This window comes from Onychostoma macrolepis, chromosome 11, assembly GCF_012432095.1.
Source record: "Onychostoma macrolepis isolate SWU-2019 chromosome 11, ASM1243209v1, whole genome shotgun sequence".
Classification (NCBI taxonomy): Eukaryota; Metazoa; Chordata; class Actinopteri; order Cypriniformes; family Cyprinidae; genus Onychostoma; species Onychostoma macrolepis.
The window spans coordinates 22,636,352-22,656,399 of record NC_081165.1 but is presented as its reverse complement, the minus strand read 5'-3'; the positions used below and the strand labels follow the sequence as shown (position 1 = coordinate 22,656,399).

The 20,048-nt window shown below is 34.0% G+C and overlaps 1 protein-coding gene across 3 annotated transcripts in view; it reads left to right on the top strand.

The window, feature by feature from the left end:
• The first annotated feature begins 1,951 nt into the window (after positions 1-1,951).
• The window catches only part of si:ch211-51h4.2 (uncharacterized), a 133,441-nt gene continuing 115,344 nt past the window's right edge, over positions 1,952-20,048 (top strand). For all 3 annotated transcript variants that reach the window (XM_058791755.1, XM_058791756.1, XM_058791753.1), the window contains exons 1-5: positions 1,952-2,144; positions 6,939-6,980; positions 7,596-7,669; positions 8,384-8,452; positions 15,031-15,133. In XM_058791755.1, the coding sequence (XP_058647738.1) occupies positions 2,027-2,144; positions 6,939-6,980; positions 7,596-7,669; positions 8,384-8,452; positions 15,031-15,133 (406 nt within the window). In that variant the 5' untranslated portion in view covers positions 1,952-2,026. The remainder of the gene's footprint in view (positions 2,145-6,938; positions 6,981-7,595; positions 7,670-8,383; positions 8,453-15,030; positions 15,134-20,048) is intronic.

Sequence of the window (20,048 nt, the reverse complement as noted above, 5' to 3'; positions counted from 1 at the left end):
TAATAAGGGTAGAGAGGATTTCAGATGCATGTTATTTTTTTCTCTGCTTAATTTGTATGCCACTGAACATAAACTGATCCTAAGGCAATAAATACCAGTGCTGGAATAACATCTGTTGGATCATCAATCTCATTTCATTTCTCACTGAAAGACTGTTTCACAACCCATATAATGATAATCTGCCTTTTTCTGTCAAGTACAGATGCATTACAAGTGATTCTGATGGCCATTGTTAATATAATAATACCGACCCTGGCAACAGGCACTCGGGTTCTAGTGCACTCAAACACCTATGATGTCTTCACAAGTGTTAAGGCTAAAGTAATCAAATTATCCTCAAGAGTTCATTTGTTTGCTCTTAGGAACAAGTCTTAGAACAAAAATTGCCTTAATGAGCTTAATGATGAAATCTGTCTCATAATATCTGTTTAGACATGTTGGCTTACAGCCATTTAAATAAGCTATTTTTTTAAAGCAAAAAGTTGTGTTTATTTCCACACAGCTGCTCTGTCATTCCATTCCATTTGTTTCCAAGCACATGTGATAATCACTTTTGTTATTTGACAATCCCAGAGGGAGTTATTCAAATATGTTGTTATAAATGTCTTTACTTGCAGTCATAAACAGAAAAGGGAAAAGGTCACCGCCTTCTCTAAAAACTGTATAAAATACTAATGCTGACTTGTAAAGCTCTTTGATTTAATATCCAATTACTCTAATAAAAGGGTAAAGTTTATTATCAAGAAAATGTCACTTACAACCATGCGAATTATGCGAATCCCTAAAGAAGGCTTTATCCCCCCTGATGGACGTCAAAATTAGATGGGGGTCACCCTGCTAAAAAAACTATAGAAGCCCAATAGAAACCATCACAGAAATTCCAATGGTTTCCATTAAAATACCATTGTAAACCATTAGCTTTTTACAGTAAAACCATTACAAAATTCCTTTTTGTAGTGTGTTTCGGGCATTTTTCCAACAGGATTTAACATCTCACCAATAGAATCAATCACATACCAGTAGACACCATTATATTTTCCATTAAATCCAATACAATTCCCATTATAATCATTAAAACCATTACATTTTCTATTGTAATCTGCAGATAGAAAGAAGACTAGCCTACGCATAATATGGAGTTTTACTTGTAAATATTAATATGCGTTTCCATGGCCCTAACTAATTTTAAAATCATGTGTTAATGAATTAATCTCATTCATTTGGGATTTATTTGATTAGGCTAATTAATCGGCATATTATGCACTTTTTTTTTTTTTAATGATCACTTGACCCCCCTCCCCGATGGTCACTGCGTAATTCGCACTGCTTACAATTACATAAAGTCGAATTTAAAGTCGAATTTAAAGATTTTTGTTTTTAATATATTTGAATAGTTTATAGTTATGGTAACTATTTATTGAACAGTGTATATAATATATAGTCTATAAACTGTTTATTGAATATATATTTATTGAATAGATTTGAATATATAATGTACTTACTATTATAATAACAATTAATTATACAAGTAACCCTAAGCCAAACCCTAACCCTAACCATATGAAGTTAATTAATATTACTCAGTACTTAAATGTATAATTACACTGTAACGAGGATACCTTAAAATAAATTGTAACCGAATTAATATATTTTTGGGGGCTACATGTATTATTAATTGCAATGTAAAACATGATACACAGTATCACACGTTTCTATATGCCAATGTGCATAAGCATATTCTATATATTATGTATTATAAAGTTTTTTTAATTTTATAATAATTATTTATTCTGTTTTGATGTGATATTACTTGTAGCAGTGTGTTGAAAAAAATCATTTTAAAAGAATACCTGAATATGTTTGGTTTATTATAGTTTCGCCTTCTGTTGTTCTTATTGTCTTCCTTCAAATTACAGTATCAGTAAGCAGCAGTGACATTACCACGCGCGGGCTTGCAACTCGACGCGCACGCGCAGCATCACGCGCTTCCAGTAGGAATGCACTCGAGAGAAGGAATATAAATGCAATGATGGCGACAGCTGCAGAGGAGATCTCAGAAAACACTGAGACACCAGTGTCTTTCAAAAGCGCAAGGAAAAACCAGGATAGACCCTGGAAACTGAGCTTTGTTTATCTGCAGTGCTGTGAGTATCAGGGGAGAGAGAGATCGATGTGATAGCAACGCAGACGTCTAAAATACCCACCCCGCACTATATCATTGAATTGAACGTTTAACACCATATTGTATAACGGACAGAGCACGTTACATCTTTATATCTCTCCTGATTTGCCTTCTTCGGGTCCATTTCAGAGATACAATACCATGACGTCATTCTCCTCCGCTGAATGCTTCGTTCACGTGCACTTCACACACACACACACACACGCACGCATGCATGCATGAGAGAAGCATTTTTATTATTTGTTTTATTTTATTTATTTATTTTTCTGGATGTTTCTCTTGACAGGAGTTGTTATTTGATCTTTTCTGGTGTTATTTTTATGCGTTATGGCTTTGTTTATTGTCAAAGTGTAAGTTGAGAAATTTAATGGTTTCTTTAAGTTCGTCATAGGCTTGCATAAACGTCAGTATAAAATCAGATATTGGATTTATGTTGAGACATTTAAAAATATAGTTTAAAAGAGTAGTTTATCCGAAATGACCATTCTGTCATGATTTACTCACCCTTGCGTTGTTCCAAACCCGTGTGATTTGGTTTCTTCCACTGAACGGTAAAGGAGAAACAGCTGTAAACAACAGATCAGTGAGTCAGTGAGTTGAACTCAAGAACCGGATCAGTTCTGTTTGTTAACGAATAATTCAGATCGGTTTCTTGTACTGTCTCGTCCGAGTTAGTTGAAAAGAATAAATCTTTCACAGTAAGGCTTTTCTAAGCTGTAAATAAAACAAAGTTTAATGGAGCATGTTTTACAAAAAAATACTATTTCACTATTTCTACTTCAAAATTTCAAGTTTGATTAAACCTGTTTCTCGTTTCTTTGTAAGTATCTTGAAATTTAATATCAGTGTTTAATAGCAGAGTGAAAATAGTTTCAAAGTAAATCCTAAACCATCCCCCCTCCCCAATTTTCATTAATTGGACATTGTCTCTCATAAATGCACTATGATTTAGTAGTGAATGACTGAACGTTTATAGAGAGTATTATGATGAGAAAGTTCAACTTAGATTGCACTGGTAAAACTGATGTGTTAGATTTACTTAAAATATATTGCACCATTTTTGCATCACACTTTTTAAGTAAACCCAGCTTGGAACAATTTTGCTTAAAATAAACAAGATAATCTTTGTTATATGAACTTAAATATTTGAGTTCACTCAACATTCTTTACTTAAAACATTCAACATGATATAATCTACTAAGTGATTTCAAGTTGTGTTAACTTAACCTTTAAACTCATTTATATTAAAAATTTAATTAATTGAGTTGAATCTAAATAACATTTTAACTTATTTTAGATCTTCAACTATTGGCGTGCTTACTGCACTGTTACATTTCACTCAGTCGCAGTTTATAAAATTTACTTAAACAACTAATATGTCCACCCAAAACAATTACTACCGAAAGTAACAGAGACCTCAATACCTCGTACACCATACACAATGACGGTCACAATTAGTGAATAGTGTATGAGTATGAATGGGTCATTTCTGAGTAGAAAATGAACTCCAGATGTCACAAAACAGTAAGTTACTAAACCTAACAACAAAAGCAACCATAAAATAGTGTAAATACAACTCAAAAACAGTGAAAAATTTTACCTTTTTAATTATTCTTGCCCCAGTGCATGATGGGAAAAACAGGATCATAACTTAAAGAATTCTTGTAAACATAACGTTAATTTCTACAAGCTTAAATTGAGTAATAATATAGAATTTACTTATTTTTTTTAAATTATTGCCTGAACTAAATTATTTAATGTAGAAATTACATTTGTTTTTATGTAGTATTTACTTCACCACAAAATCATTTTTCTCAGTGATGGGACGTACGTTTAATAATACATTATTATTTCTCATGAATAAAATATTAACAGATAAATGTGAAACATGTTAATGTAGAGAAAATGTATACCGTATAAGGTCACACTTTATTTTATGGTCTAATTCTCTCTATTAACAAACCATTAACTACGACTTTTGCCTCAGTAAACTCCTAATTTGCTGCGTATTAATAGTTAGTAAGGTAGTTGTTAAGTTCAGGTATTGGATTAGGGATGTACATGGTCATGCAGAATATGTGCTTTATAAGTAGGCCTACTAATAAACAGCCAATATGTTAAGGCATGCTAATAAGCAATTAGCTAATAGTGAGAATCGGTCCCTATACTAAAGTGTTACCAGAGATATCCAACTTCCAAAGCATCCAAAGCTACCGAATCAGGAGATTCAGAAAACTGTGCATGAGGACCACGTTTATGTTGCTTGTTGATTGTAATTTTCAGAGCTTAATGGCACCTGGTATCTGTTTACTTTCATTGAAAGAAAAAGCAGAGTTAATGTTCTGCTAAACATCTCCCCTTTGGTTCAGCGCAAAGCAACTATTCCTTTAAATGGCAATAGAAATCACCACTCCTTTATGTTTCTGGTTACAGCTGCACGTGCTGTTGTGTTGTTTTAGTATAAAGCAGATGTTGTTATTCGCCGAGTAGCTGCATTATGTGACAGCTGCGTAAACCTTTTAGGCCTATTTTATGTGTAAACTACTTGGATTTGTTGCTCGATCCGGTCATCAAGCAGAAGCGTGTATATACTGACAGCTCCTGTTGTTTGTACAGCATCAGGCATAATTTTCATTGTGTCTTCAATTTTTCTCCTGTTTTATATCCCTAAGTGGATTTTAGCAAGCCGATAACACAATTACTGTCTGCATTGTGATTTCCAGAAATGAGGTTTATAGTGCAAGTACATAAAAATTGAACAACCATCCATTAATCAGACCTAATATGAGAGACCTGCAGGAAAACGCGTTCTGCAGCAAAACTTGTGTGATGTCGAGATTAAACGGCTGCGCGAGGATGTTTCTTTACTTGGCTGGTTGCCAGAGCGACTGATATCAGTGTCATTAAAATGCCATCATAGTTACTTTGCTACCTCTGTACTTACTTATTGTCATCCATCATCTTGACTGTGAGTGTGGGCGTAATTCAAATCTGCAAATAGCTGCCCCATAATTCTGCCTGCGAAGATTGTATACAGTATTTCAGGCATTCTGTCAATTAATCAAATCTGCCCATTTACCAGCTTTACCGAGACTTGTTCTTTCTGTTATTTGCTAGCTTACGGCGTTGACGAACCTCTTTCATCTCTCAAATTTCATTTCCTTGGCGTGTCATATTATTACACAAACTCATATCTTTGAGCTGAGAGTTCATTTAGGGGCCTGATGATACGGGCCATGCTGCTTTTACAGATAACAAAAGTTTTTTTTGTTTTTTTTTCCTGGTATTTTTAGACATGAAATGCTAATATCGCTCCTTGCCGACGCGAATACCTGGTTTGTTGTACTTTGAGGCAGATAAAAAGCCTTCAAGGATCATTTTTCCATTTTAACAATAAGTGTTTATTCCCCGATGATATTCGTGCATCTGTAACTAATCCTGCCCAAACATTTACGCTGTAATTGGAAAATCAAATGCTATCTGTAGTGTCAGCAAAGTCAATTTGAACTTTTCAGTCTGGCTTCTCATTCGTGACTGCCGCTGTTATTTCTCTGTGAGAGGCTAATCAGAAGCATCTTATTAATATGCATCAAAGAGCCGTGGCGTAATTTTTGTAATTAGGCCAGAGGAGACGTGTTTATGTTTGGGGGGGAGGGGGTTTCTTCTCTCTCTCTCTCTCTCTTCTACGCAGCACAGTTCTTCTAGCATTACTTCTCACATTGCACTGTACAGCTGCTCTTCAATCTTTACCTGCACACATGTAAATCTTGATTGCCACCTCGGGTTAGAGCTGAAAGAGTTGAGCTGTGATAAGACAAGGTGACATTGTGATGGTTTGATAGGGAGGATCTTTTATACTGTTTTTATACTGATTATTGGACCTGTGCAGAATATAAGTATTAATATCCCTCTCTCTCTTGTATGTTTGTTGGGCTATTTTGATTATGCTTTCAGACAATAATAAGAGTGGACTATTCTCAGCTTCATTTAACTTATTTTGGCATTGTTGACAAATTTTGCCAGAAATGTTCCTTTTTTATTTTTATTGTGCAATGTGCATTCAAAACAGCCCCTTAATTGAAATAATAGCTACTAACATCCAAATTAAAATAAAACACTACTGTAAATGGATCAAAAGTGACAGTAAAGCCATTTATAATGTTACAAAATAATTTAAAATAAATGCTTTTTTTTAAATTAGCTATTCATAAGAGAATCCTGAAATAAAGGTGTCATAGTTTTCCACAGAAATATATTAACTGTTTTCTAACATTGATAATAATAAGAAATGTTTTAATGCATCAAATCAACATCATAGAATGATTTCTGAAGGATCATGTGACACTGAAGACTGGAGTAATGATGCTGAAAATTCAGCTTTGTATCAGTACAATTTAAAATAGAAAACATTTATTTTAAAATGTAATAATATTTTACAATATTGCTGTTTATACTGTAGTTTTAATCAAATCACAGTTCATCATTATTGTCAAAATACACAAAACCAAATGAATAATAGGTTAGATCAATTATAGGGAAATTCTGTTATTTTTTTAAACTGATTAACTGTCCCTCGTTTTCATTTATAGTTATGTGGTCAACTTAGATCAAGAGTTATCATTTATGTTTATGTGTTCATCCAACACACAAATCAGCTTCCCTGTTACCACAGATGATGTGTTACGAATACATGAAATACATTCATTAATTATGTTCTGTTATATTAAACATTTGAACACATGTTGTCTCTCCACAGATTTTTTAACAATTGCTACAATACTGGGGACCGGGATCCTGGGTATGTAAAATCTTAGTGTGCAAATTTAAAATATACCAAAAAGCATTATGCTGATTTATCTCATTTAGTCCTTGTTATGTTTTGCACAGCATGTAAGACAGATGCTCATTGATCCACAACAGTTAAGAAAAGACTGCAGAAGATTTTATTTTCTTTAATTAACTATTGGAATGGAAAAGGAAGGAATAAAATCCATGCATGAGAACATTAGCAGGCAAAATGAAGTTAAACATAATTTCTCAATGGGTTTTCAGCAAGACTATATTCTGTTTTGTTAATGATATACCCAGGCTTTATGGTCTGAATAGTAGCAGATATATATTTATAAGACACCGCAATTACATGGTGCATTGAATTTAACTGTTCTGTTTTCAGTGAGATTTAATAGTTGTTAAAAAAAGAGATTTCTCTTTTCATTTCCTCCTATCTGAGTTGAATCATTTTAAAGTGTTCTTCTAGTCATGATAAAATTACCACCATCAAATGATTCAGTCTAGAGATAATATCTGATATGAGTGGCTGAATATGTTTGCTTTAATATAAGGCCGTGCAGATATATTCATACAGCAGAGTCGTGACAAATTCATCAGATAAGGTGTTTTTTTTTTTTTGTAGGACTGCCTGTAACTATTGCTCGGGCAGGTCTGGTGCCTTTCTTGATATCCTTCCTTGTAGGCTTTCTAGTGCAGGTAAGACATTTTTATTTTATTTTTTCCTTGTTTTATTTATTCTGACATTGTTTTGGATTCTTAGCTCCATTTCAAACGACTTTTAACGTTTCAAAACTGACATGGTTTTTCAAAAGCGCTACTTCTTTTGGTAATTATGAGGTGGATTCTTTTTCTATTCATAACCATTTTCTGACATTTGATGGAGTTGATTTTGACTTCACAGTATCTACAGTTCTAAAGCAGATCTTGCGTTTTGATAATAACATGACATTGCGGCTGACATTTGTCTTGTTTGACATTTAAGAGAGACTTATTGTAAAAAAATGTCTGAATCTTCCAGCTTTGAAAAACTTACTTACGCTGCAGTCTTTGATTCTTTTCAAAATTCAGTTCCTCTTTTGGAACTTTTGATCTATTGCAGCACAAAAAAATTAGGTAGCAGTTTTATTTTAACAACAAAATATGCTTCGACAATGTACTCTGACCGCAAACCACCAGCCACATAACTCCACAGGATGTTCAGCAGATTTCCACAATTAAAAAAAAAAAAAAAAACCTACATAAATGCATATAAATTTAAATGAAACAGTCAGCTTTTAAGAGCACACTGACATTTTGATGGTCTTTAAACTGCCATTTTTTTCAAACAAACATATTTTCTGGATTTTCTTGCAATATTTGAAAACATTTTGTCTACTTATTTACAATAAAAGTTTATTCATTCTCTTTTAGGCTCTGCTCATTTACCTGTTTGTAGATTTGCTTCAACGATGCCGTTTAGCCCAACTTGAGGCACTGAAGGTAAAAAAATGACACTACCATTCAAAGGTTTGGGTACAGTAACATTTTATTTTTCTATCACAGGAATAAATTATATTTTATAATATACACTGTTAGACATTTCAAAGGGTTTTTACAGTAACTTACTGGCGTAATTAAGATTTACAGTAGCAAACTGTAAATAAAGTCCAATTCATCAGTATACTACTGTAATTCATTAATTTTAATATATATTTCATTAGATTTTATAATTTTTATATAGAATTCATTTTATTTTTACTCTACATAGGTACTACTGGCATTCAATTAAAACAGACACAATAATTACAAAATATCAAATTCTTTATTTAAAACATTGCATGTAACACTTAAAAATACAGTCTTCCAATGCTGGAACAGTGCATCTTCACCATTTCTCCTGTCTTAGGACGTTTTGCAGTGCATTATGTTGTATCCTCTGGACTTATCCTCACAAAGAATCTTTAGGCAACATAAACATAATGGGGAAAAAAAGACAAACAGCCAAAGAATACATAGCTATCTGCAAAACCCAGGTGCTGGTCCAAAACGTTGCCACCATCTTTGCTCACCATCCACTTTGTTAGTGACAGAAATGTCTTCTCTGAAAAGCAAGAAGTAGAAATAGCACACTTTTAAAAGGCAACAAACCTCTTAAAACCATAGCTGTTCTCTTACCATGAATTATCAGTCTCAGGGTGGCTGGCATGCTCATGTCTTTCTTGATGCTTCATTGAAGTTGCCTTTAAAACACAAATACAAAAAAATGCAGTAAATCTTAAATTCCATTAAAAACTACAACAAACTAATTCTAAAACTAGAAAGGCAGCTAGCCATAAAACTAGTTTAACCTAGCTAACATACGATTTTATTTTCTCTACTGGCCAACATTAACTACTAAACCCAGGGGCGTAGCAGCCATTTTAAAAGTGTGGGGAGGGGGTGGACAGCTGTCAGGTGATGTGACCCTCAAAGGAAAATAAATTATGTACATAATGTACAAAGTAAGTACATTCATGTTCATATAATAAATTCTAAATAGAATACCAATAGGTGTTTTAGAGCACCATAGTTGCAATTTTGGGAACATGCCATGATAGCTTACAGGAACCTATTTTGTGATATCATACTCAAATTTGAAAAAATAACTTCAGGACTTGGGACTTTGAGACCACTGTGAACATCTATACTTGAGACCACTGTGGACATCTATATTTGAGACCACTGTGGACATCTATATTTGAGACCACTGTGGACATCTATATTTTCTGATGAAGTATAAATATACTTTTTATGAAATAAAGATATTTTATGGACAATATTTCAATTACACTACACTTGGACTTGGGAAAGGATAATTCTACTCTGGATAATTCTACTTTAAAAAATTTAGGAGCACAGTAAAAAATTTAGGAGCACCTTATAATCAATAATCAAAATTAACCTTCCCATTATTACGATATTTGACTCCTTAAAGTGATTTACAGGGAATTTTGTTTTTACCTTTGTAATGGCATTTTTGTAACTTTATTAAAAGTATGTCATCTTTTATGTCAAAAAAAAAAAAAAAAAAAATATATATATATATATATATATATATATATAGGCTATATATAAGCTTTTTAACATTTCTAATCAAAACAACAGAATAAAAACAAGAATAATAAGAAGTAGATTAAGAATAAGTTATCAATCAAATGAAATCAGTATTTAAGAAATACATTTGTACTACAGAAGTGGCACAGAAGGACACACAAGTGCCTTGTAGGTGTATTTTCAGACGATTAATTTAAACTAAAACAGAGGGTTTGAATTTAGATTTTTGTTGTTGTTGTTGAATATAGAAATATTAAATTATTTAAATAACAGAAAAATATACTTTAATTTTTATTTTTTTATTTTTTTGAATATAGAAATATTAAATGATTTAAATAACAGAAAAAGATACTTTAAAAATTAAACTGCCAGTAGGTGGCGGCAAGTCACTGATTTGATCACTGAATCATTCATTCAATTGATTCTTTTGAACAGCTGATTCATTCAGGAACGAAGTACGTGACTGTCTTTATGAATGGGTAATTGAATCATTGACTCACTAGATTTGTTTAAAAACGCAGTTCATTCATAAACAAAACACCGCTGTGTATTAATGGAGATGTGCAGCAGCTCAGCTGTTACTTTGTCGGAAACTCTTTTCGTTTGACGAACAGAGCTGGGTAGATTACTTACAGATTGTAATCCGTTACTGATTCCAGATTACATGACAAAAATTGCAGTCAGTAACGTAATCCGTTACATTACACATTTTAGGTAATATAATCAGATTACTTTTAGATTACTTTTGGATTACTTTTGAATTAACTTGTTTTTCACATTGATTTAAATAGCATTTTCTTGTACCATAATGATGTAAAAAATGCAAAGAGTAAGAAAACTTGTTCCATTCATTGTAATTTACAACATGAAGTGCATTAAACATTATATTACATCAAGGTTTCCCAAACTAGGGCTCGTAAAGGAACTGCAGGGGGGTTGTGAGTTTAATGAAAAGCTGACAATTAATTAAATCATAAAAAAATAAAATAAATCATTTTAAAACAAACTCCCTTTTCGAGGAAAGTCTCTTCACTCGGCGGCCATATTTGCAACGCTTTTTTAATCTTAATGAATGAGGGAATCCTGAAATCTCAAAAACTGCTTGCTGAACTCACAATTAAATTACATATCTCAAATCAGCAACAAAAATCTGAAATTAATGGCCCAATGAATATTGTTTCTTATGCTCAAATAGCGTTTAAAAAGCTTATTTTTCAGGCTAGACCAGCCAAATGCACATGTGCAGTAATAACGTGCTTATACTGTGCATGTGCATTGGCTGGTCTAGTCAGGTTTCTATGGGAAATTTGGCTCTTTCATTTAGATGGTGGGACTATTCCCCGCATTGCAGTTTCTCCCATTCTTAAGTATTGGAGTGAACCATTTTTGTATTTCTATAGTCTTTGTTTTAAATAAAAAAAAGATGAAATATTTGTATTTACCTTCATGCCATGTGATCATTAATCAACATCAAAGAAACCGTGAAAATGCAGATGTGATACTCAATTATTGAAATATTTATTTTAAAATCTCAGGGGTACTTAAAGCAAATAAATTTGGTGAATAAGGTTTAGATAACAAAAAGTTTTGGAATGCCTGCATTACATGTAACTAAGAAATAACGTGAATATGTGCATCTTAATTAGTTATAATTAATAATACAAACTGAAAAAAATGTTTAGTCGGTTCAACTTTAGTGGTAACATCTACAATAACTGGTTTTGTTTAAATTAAATAAATTATTTGAGGTTACTGGTTATAACTGAATTCAACCAACCTGAAAAAACAAGATTTACTGAAACATAACTGTTAGTAGATGTAACTTGATTTCTCCAGTTAGGTAAAATTACTTAAGAAGTGAAGATGTTGATGTTTTATTAACAATTATAAAGTTTGAAGTCACCGTGAAGTCAGCTTAAATTGGGCACTTGATCCTTGACTTTTTAGCATTCATTTTTTTTTTCTGGTTGCTGTAAATGTGCATTTCTAAAGTACATTTGATGCAGCTGAAAGTGCTCGAGAAAACTTAATGAGATGATGATTTTATCATCAAGTAGTGATCACAAATCACATCTGGAGTGTGTTATGTTTCACATTTTTAAGTGTTGTCCTGCTTTGAAATTTTGTAAGTTTTTTTAATCATTATGCACAAATTATTAGGATCATGAATCTGCGTGTGAACCTCAACAATGGTGACAGTCAACTCTGAACATCACAAAACAAGCTACTAAAGTCACAAAAAAGGTTTGCATTGATTGTCACCATTGTTGAGATTCATGCGCTGATTCTTGATCTTTGTGTGAGTCAAAAAGACACAGCTCAAAACACTTTCTATATAACAAAATAAAAAAAATCACAATATCTGACATTCACAGACATCAGACTCCTGATGTGATCTGTCAATCTGACCACTACACTGAGTCGTCATCATCAATAAGTAATCAAGATCATCTGATCAGAGTTTCTCTCACAACTGTTGCTATAACAAATGTGCTTTAGAAACACACAGTTTGCAGCAGTCAGAGAAAAACTAATGTTAAATATTTAAGGATCAAGAGCCCAGTTAAAGCAAATGCTTATCTCCACAACGGTGACTTCAAACTGGACTATTTTCAATAAAACATCAACATCTAAACCTCAGTTAATTCTCAATAATAAGTTTAGTATGAAAGAAATAAAGTCAGATTGGATTGTAATAAGTGAGAAAGAGATCTGTTAGTGTTTAATGTTTTGTTGCTGCCAGTCATGTGACTTTTTTTTTCATTACCGTGGTTACCATTGTGCTGGAGGGTAGCGCTGTCAATTGTGATTTGCACTTTGCTGCAAATTGAAATATATAATAACTTCAAGTCATAATTTCTCATTTAACCAAAATTCGCTAATCAGCATGGTGCAGGTGTGTGAGTGTTTTGAATGTGTTTTTTCTGAGCTTTATTGGAAGTTGTGTGTTGGGTCAACGTATTGGATTTAAGTTAAAATAACATTCTCTTGTTCTGTGTTACATAATCTTGGTTGAACTAGGTTACAACAACAAAACTAGAATTGTATGTAGTATCAGATAGAAATACCTCCTTAAAGCAACAACTGCAGAGGTTCAGTTTTTACAGCGCATGGTTAAAAAAACCTACAGAGTAATAATTAAAATACAAATGAATGTGTTCCTCAGTAGTTGATGCAATGTTGAAACCCTTCTTAAACCTGAAATGATTTTTGTAAATCCAGTGGTCAAATGCTGTCGCCACCTAACTAATGACTGATTTTTGTGTGAATATCCACAAAACTGGACTATATATACATATATAATATGAATATAATCGCTAGGCTATTTTAGAAAGGAAAATGTAAAAGATGAAAAAGAGAAATTAGGGAGAATCAATGAGTTATTAATAATTTATTGCTATTGTGTGAATAATATGTAATCATGTAATCCATAAAAAAGTAACTGTAGTCTGATTATGTGTAGTTTAAAATGTAACTTACTCTAATTACACGTACTTAATTTTTGGAATCCAGATTACATGTAATCAGTTACTACCCAGCTCTGTTGACGAAATAGAGCAAAATAAGGCCAAAGTGTTGTAGTCAGACAATATAAGTCACTTAATATTAACTATGTATGTTACCCCAGACACCAAAGAGTAAAGAAGTGGATGAATGAAACCGTGAGAGCAACGGGAGATTTGAAGATCATGGCAGATGCACCCAAGAGATGACTCGCCTTGTGATTGGCTGAATGTTAGTTCACTCAAACCTAAGTAACAAATGAGAGAACGTGGCTGGAAATATTGGCGGTCGGTCAAAAAAGTGCGGGGGACAGAATCACGCCCCTGCTAACACCTGAACTAAATTTCACATTAGTTTACCTAATGTTAATATAAGATAAGCGTTGCTCATTAAAAAATAATTTTAAATCGGTAACTTAATTCAATAAGATGACAAAAGTCGTTTGAAACGACAGCGCAGTTTACCATGGTAAAGTTCTGTAACCGCCATGTTGATGAGTAAATGTTACAATGGGTTAAACTGATGTCCAAAAATCTGACACAAACACACAGACAAACGTACATATATTTTTACCTTACTTGCTGGTTTTATCCTCTCGTAAGGTGCATTGACACACAGCGTAGATGTTCTCCGGAGCTCTTCCACTCTCACGGGTTCAACCCCGGGAAAAACCCGCGGCGCTGCCCCGCTGCTTCTGTGTCTTCCTCGGACGCGAGTGGCGCGGCGCGGTGGGACTCGACAACAGACAACAATATATTATCTACAGTGAATGCGGACAGTAAACTGATGCCCCGGTATATTTCTGACCTACAGATGTACTCCAAGCTCTCGCGCTGTTTCTGACACAAAGTAGAAAATGGATTTTTCCAATCATTACAAGCGATGTAACACATCCTGTAGTCAGTCCCAAGCTGCTGTGGCGTTGTAGAAACGGTGTAGGGCAAATTGTGTCAATCCAAATGTAAGAAATAACGAAAATAAAACAACCTCAATAGAATGGCGCCAAAGAGACCATTACAGCAAATACAGTAGTATACAGCTATTTTAAAAAATACAGTAAGTCTCTGTATGTGGGGTCTGACTTCACAGAAAATTCCCATGATGCAAAGGGTATTACAGTTATTTACTGTAAAGGGAATTTGCAGTATTATACTGGATGATATACAGTAAATAACTGTGGAAATTACAGAAATGTCTAACAGTGTATTGACATAGAAAACAGTTATTTTGAATTTAAATATTACTGTTTTTACTGTATTTTGAACATTAATGAAAAATACATGCAGTGAGCATAAGAGACTTCCAAAAACATTTTTTTTTTAAATCTCCCAACTCCTGAACAAAAGTAAAAAAAGTGTAATTGCATTCACAATTGAGGTAGGTGCACAATAGCTAGTTTAGTTGTAGAATGATAATGTCAAATCAGTTAATTGTGTTTGAAGATAATGATGAAGATAATGTATTCTGGTGTACTGTGCTAGACTGCAGAAACAGAGAGGATCTTAATGGAAGAAGTCGGTTCTGCAGGACCTCCGACACATAATGCAGAAGAGGAAGAAGATGGGGAGGAAGTGGAAGAGGCAGGTATGACACATTATAAAAAGTTACATGTCATAATAGCACTCCACTGTTGGTGCTGAATAAATATTAAGAGCAGTACAGTCGGTGAGTTGTGCATTGCTTTGTGACAAATCCTCACACTGAAATGATCATAATCCTATCAGCATACACCAAATCTACTGAATCCAGTGGCTGTGGGGAAGGCCATGTGTTTTCATGAAGCATAATTCAGTTGTGGCCGGGAATGAAGCATCCAACTCTATGACTCTATTTATTTATTGTTTGTTTTCATTTTAGGTTATTTTAATATTTTTATTGACTAATATAGATTATTGACTGAAAAGTTTATGATGAAGATTTACATGCTTTTCCAGTTCATAGGGCTTTGCTAGTCTTTTCATTTTCAGTGCAATTGAAATTAGAAGATAATTTAATATTCTGCAATGCAGCATTGACTCCTAAGTCTTTAGAATACTTATTATCCACAAGAGATATGATCCTCAAAGCCAATATTTTGATATGAAATACACTGTAAAAAAAGTGTCTGCTGAGCTTAAAAAAATGAAGGGACCTGCCATTATAATTTATGTAATTTTTTTAACTAAATGTCTTGACTGAATTTACAAGGGTAACAATCAGCTAACGGATCATTTTGAGTATAGTACCAAACACACAAACAGACCTTAATAAATGGGACAAGAAAATCAGCAACATTGTAAATAGAATGAAATAGAAATAGTTAAACAAGGCAACTATAATTTTTCATGCCCCAGTGCATGCTGGGAAGAGGGAAAATGGAACTAAACCACAGAACCATGCTTGTTCAATAGTAAGTAAAACAAATACTGTTTTATTGGTTGATTTTATTTTTAGAATTATTATATGGTCTACTCATATTTAGATAGCCTTAAAGTTTTTAATAAAGACTTGATCTTGGATTTATATATTTCCCATCTCTGTAGGTATTACTTTACCATTGTTGTTTAGAGGCCAAAGCTCAGTGGTAAATTTGGCGCTGGCACTCATTTAAAGTAAACATGTTTGTATTTGCCTTCATTCTTGCTGTTTTTCCCGCTGTTTAACTGGTTAGGCAGGAGGTGGTGGGCCACGTAAAACAGTAGGAAGTATAGCAGGAAACAGATGGCAGCTGTATTGTTTCTTTGCTAAAAGGACTACAGGGACTGTTAACGGAGCCGGATCGGGGAGGAACACAGAGGCTATGCTGAAATGCGTCAGTATTAGCACTAACTAATCAGGGCTCATCTTGGCCCACACAACAGACATTAAGTATTTTTGACATGAGATGGAGGGAATAGACAGCTAATGAAGATGAATGAGGCAAAGAGAGGGGGCTGCCCTGTCAGCAGGGATGATGGGCGAGAAAAGAAGCCTTCCTGTGAACGTCAGTGGGAATCACAGCCATCTGACACAGACACACTAATTGAAGGCTCATCTCCAAGGCACTGACCCACATGGTACTGAAGTAAAAAAAAACAGTAACTTACTGTAAATATCCTTAATGTGATTTAAAAAAGAAGCATGTAGAACTGTGTATCCTCATTCTTATCAAGTTTTATATAACAGGTCTTTCTGGTCCTCAAATCTGATTCGCTGAGAGGATTGCGATATTCTAGTGATAACAGACCTCCAACTGTTGTTTCACCGTTTGTATCACTGTGGTATTTCTCACAGCAAGTGTCATGACGGACACCCAAATCCACTATAATTTTAGAAATAATACTGCTTTTGTGTCATGGCATTTTTGTAAGGAAAGTACACGTTTAGATAAATAAGGAAATATAATGTAATGCACTCGTGAAGGTTGGAAAAGTTCTTTATGATTCACTGGATTTCTTGTGAGATTTACCATAGTTGGCTGTTTCTGTCAATGGTAATTTTTAATTTCAAATGTTTGTGATAGCTACTTTCAACATAAGAATTGTAAGCTATAGGCTGTTTAAATATTATGACACTTGCTTGAGAAACTTAATAAATCTATAGCTACTGTATATAAGTAAAATATTATATCATTATACTGTATTATAACACTGCAGTTATACATCACGTGTTGGTATTGTCTGTATATGATGATAGAAGTTGCATCAAAACTTACAAATAAATGTATCTAGAATCTGCTGTTGAAACTAGCAGGAGTATTGATAATAATTTTAAAATTAAGAGATTATTAAATTAAATGCAACCTGGCAATGCAACCTGCTGAATTTAAGCAGTAATTCTTATTTAAAAGATACATTTCATGAGTGTAATGTGTGATAAATTATAAATGCTGTAGAACAATCATATATATATATATATATATATATATATATATATATATGTCTATATATACACAGGTGCATCTCAATAAATTAGAATGTCGTGGAAAAGTTCATTTATTTCAGTAATTCAACTCAAATTGTGAAACTCATGTATTAAATAAATTCAATGCACACAGACTGAAGTAGTTTAAGTCTTTGGTTCTTTTAATTATGATGATTTTGGCTCACATTTAACAAAAACCCACCAACTCAACAAATTAGAATACTTCATAAGACCAATAAAAAAAACATTTTTAGTGAATTGTTGGCCTTCTGGAAAGTATGTTAATTTACTGTATATGTACTCAATACTTGGTAGGGGCTCCTTTTGCTTTAATTACTGCCTCAATTTGGCGTGGCATGGAGGTGATCAGTTTGTGGCACTGCTGAGGTGGTATGGAAGCCCAGGTTTCTTTGACAGTGGCCTTCAGCTCATCTGCATTTTTTGGTCTCTTGTTTCTCATTTTCCTCTTGACAATACCCCATAGATTCTCTATGGGGTTCAGGTCTGGTGAGTTTGCTGGCCAGTCAAGCACACCAACACCATGGTCATTTAACCAGCTTTTGGTGCTTTTGGCAGTGTGGGCAGGTGCCAAATCCTGCTGGAAAATGAAATCAGCATCTTTAAAAAGCTGGTCAGCAGAAGGAAGCATGAAGTGCTCCAAAATTTCTTGGTAAACAGGTGCAGTGACTTTGGTTTTCAAAAAACACAATGGACCAACACCAGCAGATGACATTGCACCCCAAATCATCACAGACTGTGGAAACTTAACACTGGACTTAAAGCAACTTGGGCTAGAAGCTTCTCCACCCTTCCTCCAGACTCTAGGACCTTGGTTTCCAAATGAAATACTAAACTTGCTCTCATCTGAAAAGAGGACTTTGGACCACTGGGCAACAGTCCAGTTCTTCTTCTCCTTAGCCCAGGTAAGACGACTCTGACGATGTCTGTGGTTCAGGAGTGACTTAACGAGGAATACGACGACTGTAGCCAAATACCTTGACACGTCTGTGTGTGGTGGCTCTTGATGCCTTGACCCCAGCCTCAGTCCATTCCTTGTGAAGTTCACCCAAATTCTTGAATCGATTTTGCTTGACAATCCTCATAAGGCTGCGGTTCACTCTGTGAACAGCCAGCTTCTTTGGCAATGAATGTTTGTGGCTTACCCTCCTTGTGAAGAGTGTCAATGATTGTCTTCTGGACAACTGTCAGATCAGCAGTCTTCCCCATGATTGTGTAGCCTAGTGAACCAAACTGAAAGACCATTTTGAAGGCTCAGGAAACCTTTGCAGGTGTTTTGAGTTGATTAGCTGATTGGCATGTCACCATATTCTAATTTGTTGAGATAGTGAATTGGTGGGTTTTTGTTAAATGTGAGCCAAAATCATCACAATTAAAAGAACCAAAGACTTAAACTACTTCAGTCTGTGTGCATTGAATTTATTTTAAACGCGTTAACGCAAATTCATTTTAACGGCACAAATTTTTTTAAAGCGCGATTAAGGCTGCGCGTATTTTCTCTTTGACCCATGGCCCAACCCGTAGTTGGATAAATTGAGATGCACAGTGTTGCCAACTTAGCAACACTGCAGACCCCTTTAGCGACTTTTTTCCCTTTAAAAAAAGTGCCCAAACCTTATACTGCCGCGCGAGCGCGAGGTCTCGCTCTCCCAGCGCGCGCGCACACACCTCTCTCTCTCTCTCTCTCTCTTTCTCTCTCTGCGTCTGCTCAGTTTCTGTTCAGCGCGGGAGAGAGGAGCAGCGCTTTAATTCAGTTAAACACAGATATTATGTTGTCTCTCTAATTTTACATGCATTACATTTATGTTGGTTATGTTGTCTTAATGGATCGCGTTTCAGTTTGAATTATTTCATATTCATTCAACAGAAACAGTAACCAATGAAAACAGTTTTATTGAGAATTTAGCTTCATCTAAATACAGTATGTGGGCACAGAGAGGGAAACAAATGTAATAATAAATAATAAATGTACATTTTGCATGTTCAGAAGAAGAGCTGCCCTGTCATGCAAAAATGTAAACAGGTTAGTGTAAGTAAATTCCTCAGTGCAAAGAAAGAGAAGTAATGGGAACCTGGTATTTCTTTGTTCATGTGTCTAATAGAAAAGTTATTTGAAAAACATCTATGACCTTTGAAACATGTCTAGTCTTCATGCTCTATGTTGACTATGGTTTCAATAATAATAAACATACATTTGCATAAAGCATCCATATTTATCCATGCCCATGTCAATTAGAGTATTAAAAACTTGTATTCATTTAAGGTACATTTAGAACAAATAAAAATGTGTGATTAATCACGAGTTAACTCATGACAATTATGCGATTAATCACAATTAAAAATAAATAAATAAATAAATAAAATAATCGATTGACTGCCCTAATATATATATATATATATATATATATATATATAATGAATTGTGCGGTTTTATACACCTTATCAATTGTCCCTACTTTACTTGTCAGCTACCCATAACATAGGCTTATTTTTCGTTTTTATTTATTCTGTTTTTTGTTTGATACCCAACACCTCATATCAGCTGTTAGCTTTCATCATCTGGTCTTCTTTCAATTTCTAGTGTAATTGATCTTGAATC